The sequence below is a fragment of the Chiloscyllium plagiosum genome, unplaced genomic scaffold (genome assembly GCF_037043375.1).
Source record: "Chiloscyllium plagiosum isolate Xiang-an unplaced genomic scaffold, Cpla_swu_hap1 HiC_scaffold_6, whole genome shotgun sequence".
In the NCBI taxonomy this organism is placed as follows: Eukaryota; Metazoa; Chordata; class Chondrichthyes; order Orectolobiformes; family Hemiscylliidae; genus Chiloscyllium; species Chiloscyllium plagiosum.
The window spans coordinates 114,494,138-114,502,275 of NW_028270144.1; the positions used below are offsets into that span (position 1 = coordinate 114,494,138).

Genomic DNA, 8,138 nt, shown 5'->3' on the forward strand with positions numbered 1-8,138 from the left:
CCTATTTTATGCAACTCACATAGAACAGAATAGTTGTGAATTGCTAATTTAGGTTTCCATATTCTTAATGCAATGTTTCACATCATAGATCTGCTGTCATTACACATGGCGGGTGTAGTCCAAGTTCCGAAGTGTGAGGATAATTGAACCAGGCTGCACTGACATTATTTATCATTCTAGTAAATGTCTGCTGCACTCTCCAAAATCTTGATATCCTTCTTCAATAGTAGTGCTCAGAATAATACAGTGCTCTAGCTGAGGCCTTACCTCTGATTACTAAGGTCGCCTGAATTCCAGGTTGTTACATTTCAGGCATAAGTGAGCCTGTGTTGTTTATAGTATATTCAAATACGAGCTCCTGTTTGTACTTTTTCAAATAGCATAACAATAGGTAATCTGTTGAGATGTCTTTGTGTATGTGTTAGTTCTCATGTTTGTAATGTTGTATCTGTAAACTTTTTGTATCTCTGAATATGTCATCCGAACGTTGTGGTGTTATCTGTAGTTTTGTCTGTCTGATTCTTTATGCAGTTTTTATTTGGTTCCCCCTCCTGGCCCTCGTACCATATCAATGTTGGTGTAAAGTCAGGAACAGAAGTACCCTAGTTTACCACTGAACAACAGTACATCATGTGCATATACACTTCATATTGAACTAATTGTTGACATACAGTGGTTTGATTTGAGAACCCTAATGAAATAATGTAGTGGCAAAATGCTGTTCTGGTTTTATGTATAATTATGCAATCTGATGTTAAACTATATAGACTGCAAAATCCTTTGATAACTTAGATAATCTTAGCAGTTGAAGTGCCAAAGATTACATTCACCACCCTGAAATAGAGAGAGGAGAATAAGCAGATTTGATTCATTCTTGGATATCGAGCCAGACCTATTAGATTATGCTCTGGTTTCCTCCCACAGTTCAAAGATGTGCAGGTTAGGTGGATTGACCATGTTAAATTACCCATAGTGTCCAGGGATGTGCAAGCTAGGTGGATTAGCCATGGGAAATGCTGGGTTACAGGCATAGGGTAAGGTGATGGCTCTGGATGGGATGCTTTTGGAGGGTCAGTGTGGACTTATGGGCTGAATAGCCTGATTCCACACTGTAGGGATTCTATGATTATTTGGTTTGTCTCTTCTTCAATTTTTTTGTGTGTGAGATGGGCTAATATCTGGTAGTGGCTATTGAAGGGTTTCTGGTCCTGGACTGCAAAAGAGGAATGTATCTAGAGTCGCTGACCGCTGTTGACGTGAGAGGTAATTTATTAGCAATGGGAATATCTGTGAAAGAAACTGTTTCACTTGCAGTACCTCCCATCACTTCTGTATTTCATGTTTCCTTTAGCTGTAATGACTCACTGCATTTCCCTCAAACAGTGTTCTGTTCCATTCCTGTTCATATTTAAAGAAAATGTTTTTGTACTGTATATGTATAAAGCCTTTCAGAATGCTTTATGGCTAAGGAAGTACTTAATTGTAGTCATTGCTATAAATGTAGCAACATATGTAAGGTTTTAATGTTGTTTCTTGGTGGAAAAGGAGCAATAACCAAAGTCCTGTTCTTCCTATGCCAGGAATCCAGTATAACTGAACAACTGGAAGCAGGTATTCGGTTCTTTGATTTAAGGATTGCTCGTAAACCAAATGATACTTCAGATCATTTATACTTTGTACATGGGATCTTTACAACTGTAACTGTCCTGGTAAGCCTGACTAAAAAATGAAATATATCAGGAAATCTGATTTTAAATATAGATGATTTGTTGGATTATATGCTGCCATTGGATGTTTGCAGTTTATCTATATTCTTTCTTAGTTATTTATATTGGGAAACACAATTCAAGTGTTTATAGTGCAGAATACCATTATGGTTCTGAGGAGTGATAAATTGGTGTTTCGGTTAAATGGATTTTGACTGTGACAACTGCATTCTTCTTTTCGACGTAATAGATATTTTGAAAATTTGTATTTTAAAGGAGGCTTTGAAGGAGCTTGGACTTTGGTTAAAAGCTCATCCTAAGGAAGTGGTTATATTGGCCTGCAGATTCTTCGATGGGATGAATGAGCAACAACATCATGAGTTAATTCAGGAAATAAAGAACTTATTTGAGTCCAAAATATATCCAAAAACCTCTTCTGTAAGTAATATTAGACAACAATAGATAAGGTGAATGGCAGCTGTCTTTTCCCAAGGTGGGGGGGGGTGGGGGATTTCAATATGTAAGGGGCATATTTTTAAGATGAGATTTTAAGAAGATGTAAGAGGCAATTTTTATAGACAGTGGTTCATGTGTGGAATGAACTTCCAGAGGAAGTGGTGGATGTGGCTACAGTTACAATGTTCAAAAGACATTTTAGAAAAATACATGAATAGGAAATGTTTGGAGGGACATGGGCCAAGGGCAAGCAGGTGGAACTAGTTTAGTTTGGGATTATAGTCAGCGGGCTAGTTGGACCAAGGGGTCTGCTTCTAAGCTGTGTGACTAAGTCCTACAACTGGCAAAACCATATTTTAAAAAGACCATATGCATCAATTTTGCAAAAATTTGATTTAAAGAAAATATGGGAAAGGGACACAGGAAGATTTACACACAACAGCTGAGACCAAATACGCATCGAGGAAGGTGCATTCCAGATAAGGATTTAAATAGTACTGCCTGAAAATGAGTTTGTGAATCAATTAGTGCATGTATCTCTAATGCACATTTTGTTTTACAGGAACCAGTAACACTCAGAAGACTTTGGGAGTTGGGTTGCCAAGTCATCATCTCCTATGATGACAATATTGCAAAACAATATCCGGAACTTTGGCCTGGAATCCCTTATTGGTGGGCAGACACATATGATCCTAAATTGCTAGTCCAATATCTAGAAAATCAGAAACAGGCTGGACGACCAGGTACAGAAAATATGATCCTTTAATAAACATTGAGTGTTCCAAATGTGCTCACATCAGTGCACATTTATGAAATCCCACGTGACTAGAAATGGTTTCTGGAAATCTTGTCCATTAGTTGAAAAGAATGGAACCTTTATAAATGTCTGGTTAGACCACGACTAAAAAAAGGCATACAGCTCTGGACACCACATTTTAGGAAGACGTGAGAATTTTTGATAGGACACAGAGTAGATTAATCACAATGATACCAGTGATGGGGGAATTTTAGCTACTACATTGAACTAGGCTTGTTCTCTGTACAGCAAAAGTGATTGAGTTTAAATTTGATCTCGGTGTACAAGAGAATAACAGATTTGCAATGAGATAGACAAGGAAAAACTGATCCCATTTCAAGGAGTAAGGAACAGTGGTTTAATGTCTTACACAACTGATGAGAGGGTCGAGAGAAACTTTAATGCAGCAAGTGATAATGACTTGAAACTGTTTCTGAGTGATGGAAGTAGAGATGATCAATGATTTTATAAAGAAATTCAATGGGCTTCTGAAATTTGCAAGGTTACAGCAATAGTGGGGAATGGGACTGACTGACTCTATGGAGAGCTGGGATTTGGCTATTGCTGGCTAGGTCAGCATTTATTGCCCATTCCTAATTGCCCAGAAGGCAGTTAAGAGTCAACCACATTGCTGTGGGTCTGGAGTCACATGTAAGTCAAAAGAATGGAAGATTAATTTCCTGCTGTTAAAGGGCATTATGAATGTGTTTGGGTTTTTACAATAATTGGCAATGGTTACATGATTACTATTAGACCAGCTTTTCTATTTCAGATATTATTGAATTCAAGTTCCATCATTTACCATGTGGGATATGTACCCAGGCCTCAGCTGTTGTGCCAATCCACTGCCATTACTAGGACACCACCACCACCTTTTTACTGAATGGTTTCCTACACTGCCATAAATAACATGAATATCTGAGGTGTTTGATTTGTCAATTAGATTAGATTAGATTAGATTACAGTGTGGAAACAGGCCCTTCGGCCCAACAAGTCCACACCGACCTGCCGAAGCCTAACCCACCCATACCCCTACATTTACCCCTGACCTAACAGTACGGCCAATTCACCTGACCTGCACATCTTTGGACTGTGGGAGGAAACCGGAGCACCCGGAGGAAACCCACGCAGACACGGGGAGAACATGCAAACTCCACACAGTCAATCGCCTGAGGCGGGAATTGAACCCGGGTCTCTGGCGCTGTGAGGCAGCAGTGCTAACCACTGTGCCACCGTGCCGCCCACTTAGATTCACTACAGTGAATCTTTCCCAAAACAGAATGAGAAAATGATGAGATGAAATCCTCAACCTCCAGTCTTCTTCGCATGCTGCAACAGCAAAACAAATTGAGGGCTGAGAATCAATGATCCCCTGGAAATTCCAGGCTTGCTATCCAAGATTTCCTACAATCAGGCTGTAAGTTTGCTCACCGAGCTGGTAGATTTGTTCTCCAACATTCCGTCACCATGCTAGGAAACATCATCAGTGAGCCTCCGATGAAGCATTGGTGTTCTGTCCCACTTGCCATTTATGTGTCTTTGTTTGTTGTGGTGGGTGATATCACTTCCAGTTCTGTTTCTGAGAGGTTGGTAAATGGGGTCCAAATGGATGTTTGTTAATGGAGTTCTGGTTTGAATGCCAGGCCTCCATTAATTCCTGTGCATGTCTTTGTTTAGCCTGTCCCAGGATGGATGTATTTGCCTGTCCGTTTGTCCAATGTAACGTTTGTTGCATTCAAACCATTAACAAACTTATCAATTTGGACCCCATTTACCAACCTCTCAGAAACAGAACTGGAAGTGATATCACCCACCATAACAGACCAAGATACACAAATAGCAAGTGGGTCAGAACACCAATGCTTCATTGGAGGCTGATGATGTTACCTAGGATGGTGACAAAACGTCAGAGAACAAACCTACCAGCGAGCAAACTTACAACCTGAGCTACAAACCTTCTCCAAAATTGCAAATGTCCTACCATGTAACGATGTAGCCTAGAAAGCACTGTGTTTGATTCTTAGTGTGTGTTGATCTCAAGCAAGGCAGCATTTATCTAATTGAAAATGTAGAAAGTTTCTGACAGGGTTTTATTAGAACCAGAAAAAGTTAGTTAGAGATGTAACCTGTTTCAACCCAAGTACATAAAGGGGGAATGGGCTAGGGAGAAAGAACACAAGGGAAGGTCTATAATCACATGGGATACAGGAGAGATTAGAGATTAAGTTACAAAAAGGATAGCATTGTGAGGCAAGACAGTGTGATAATTCAACAACAAAAGAAAATAAAATGGAATAATCATCAGTTGCATCTGGATAACAAAAAGGGAGGAGTGTTCTTGATCTGAAATGTTAAACTTAAGTGTTGAATCTGCAAGGATGCAAAGTGCTTATTTGGAGGGTGAGACACTGTTCCTTAACCTTTTATTGAGCTACAGTGGAACTGTTTAGGAAGCCGAGGACAGAGATAAGAATGGGAGATTTAATGTGTCAAGCAACTAAAACATCAAGGTCATGCTTAATAAGGGCTGAAAATGTGTTGCTGGAAAAGCGCAGCAGGTCAGGCAGCATCCAGGGAACAGGAGAGTCGACGTTTCGGGCATAAGCCCTTCTTCAGCCTGAAGAAGGGCTTATGCCCGAAACATCGATTCTCCTGTTCCCTGGATGCTGCCTGACCTGCTGCGCTTTTCCAGCAACACATTTTCAGCTCTGATCTCCAGCATCTGCAGTCCTCACTTTTTCTCCATGCTTAATAAGGGTCAGTGTGTTATTCACTACATGCAGAATATCTTGTCATCTCTTCATAATTATCTTTTGTTGAATATCATCTGAACCGTAGTTTTTTTTGACATAGATGGATTTTTTGTTGCTGGCATAAACCTGACTGAAGATTGGTGGTACATCCTGACTCATCTCCACAGCTCTTTGAAGAGACTGACTCTACCTAATTATGCATATTTGAGTGACTGGATTAAGAAGCAGGTCGCAGGACCCGGAAAGCACTGTTTTAATATAATTGCTGGAGATTTCATAGGAGCTGGCTACCTGGTACCTGCTGTACTTTCTCTCAATAACATTGATGTAAAAATTGGCAGGTTTTACTGAAAAAACAAAGGAAGGTATTTTTATGAGAAAATTGTTAGATGTCATCTTGACCTGGTTAACTCTGTGCTGGAATTTGAGGTGGTGATGGTGGCATCGTTTGGCTGTGTCACCCTGTAGCCAAATAATGGCTAGAGGGGAGAGCTGCCAGATAATCAAATGAGTGTGGGACTACAGGCAGCCAGCTGATCACCCCCCCGAAAGATGGACTTACCTTCAAAGTTGTAAACACCCTGGTGAAGGGTGTTGAAAATGGAGCCAGATTTATTGAGGGGGGTGGGGAGTTGTATGTAGAACTATTTTCAGTGGGTGTTAGGAAAATTAGAATCATAGCATCCCTGCAGTTTGGAAGTGTGCTATTTGGCCCATCGAACCTGTGAAAGTATCCTACCCAGCCCCAAATGCAGTCCCATCACTGTAAGCCTACCCTTCCCCAGACACTATAGGCAATTTAGCACTACCAAAATCCAGCTAACCTGCACATCTTTGGACTGTGAGGGGAAACTGGAGCACCTGGAGGAAACTCGCACAGACATGGGGAGAACGTGCAAACTCCACACAGACAGTCATCCGAGGGTGGAATTACTTGAAGACCAGAAGGACTTACTCACCCCAGCTTGGCAGTTAAGGCCTCCAAGATGATCAGTTCTGTAACCCCCTACCAAATTCTGTGGCTGCTGGAAAAGGAACTTATGTAGGCATTAATTGGCCAGTGAAGTGGCTTTAACCATGGGAGGGCAGGCCACCTGCTACCCCTCCACTGTGAGTAAAATCCAGGCAGAGGCAGAAGCCACTGTATGATGCCCTATTTCACCCCCAGTCTCCCACTCCCTTCCAACCTGCCAAAATTGCAAAATTTCAGCCTAAATCTATAATTTGCAGTTAAATTCAATTCCAGGAGTTAGAATTCATAACCTTGGACTATATTGTTGGATTTTCTGTATGGTAGGTGAGATGTTAAGTCCAATTTAAATTAGTTAGATGCACCTAAAAGACTTCCTGGCCACTGCCACTCTCCTCAAATCAGAGAATCATGCCGCACAGTGGGAGACCATTTTGGTCCCTTTGTGTCTGCATTAGCTTTTTCAAAGAGTTATCCAACTAATTACTCTGAAGAAGATTCTTTAGCCATAAAGCATTAACTCTGTTTTTCTCTCTCTATAGATGCTGCTAGGCTTGCTGAGTTTGTCCAGCATTTTCTGTTTCTATCCAATTAATCCCATCCCTGCTCTTTCCCCATACTCTTGCAATTGCTTTTCCATTTTATATGTTCCACCAAATTCCCTTTTGAAAGTTATTGTTGGAAATAATTCTACCATTCTTTATGGCAGTGCATTCCAGATCTTCACACCTCACTGCAGAAAGAAAATTCTCCATTCTCACAACTCAAACAGCTGAAATGGTGACTGCTGCATTTCAGACCTTACCAAATGCAGAAAGGCATCTGTTGGACAAAACCTTAAATTGAGACACAGGCTGCCTCTTATTTAGTCATTAAAAACCAGTGGTTGACAGGTTAGTCCTGTTGTTACAGCCAACACTTATCCTGATGCAACTAAATGCATCACTGCTACACCAATGTTGTAGTTATTTCCTATATTGTACTCCATCAGAGGGAGTGCAGAATCAAGCTCATGAGTTTTTTTATTATGAGAAAGTACTGAAAGTACTCCGCTCTGGTAGCACCTGTGGAAACAGGAGTGTTAGATATTAAATACAAAAACAAAAATTGCTGGAAAAGCTCAGCAAACCTGGCAGCATTTGTGGAGAAAAGTCAGAGTTAACGTTTCAGGTTGAGTGACCCTTCCACAAAACCAGAGATCTGATTTACAGTTCTTCCGGTTTTTAGTTGGACTTCAATATTAAGTTTCAAGTTTCACGAGTCTTCATCAGAATTGAAGCTTGTCAAAATGCCTATAAAAGTTAACTTCCTCTCCCTTTTTAGTTACAATGAACAATGTCCTGATCATCAAAAAGGATAAAAATAGGTGCAGCAATCGCTAACCAGTCGTTATTATCTGTTCCAGAAATTCACGAGTACTCAATCTGTGGTAAACTGCAAAAGAAATATGCTTGCCA

At 40.5% G+C, this 8,138-nt stretch overlaps 1 protein-coding gene across 3 annotated transcripts in view; it reads left to right on the forward strand.

The window, feature by feature from the left end:
* Window positions 1-8,070, forward strand: part of plcxd1.2 (phospholipase C, X domain containing 1, tandem duplicate 2) — a 28,744-nt gene extending 20,674 nt beyond the window's left edge. For all 3 annotated transcript variants that reach the window (XM_087988373.1, XM_087988372.1, XM_043692326.2), the window contains 4 exons: window positions 1,581-1,709; window positions 1,983-2,144; window positions 2,725-2,905; window positions 5,812-8,070. In XM_087988373.1, coding sequence (XP_087844499.1) covers window positions 1,581-1,709; window positions 1,983-2,144; window positions 2,725-2,905; window positions 5,812-6,062 — 723 coding nt within the window. In that variant the 3' untranslated portion in view covers window positions 6,063-8,070. The remainder of the gene's footprint in view (window positions 1-1,580; window positions 1,710-1,982; window positions 2,145-2,724; window positions 2,906-5,811) is intronic.
* The last annotated feature ends 68 nt before the right edge of the window (window positions 8,071-8,138 follow it).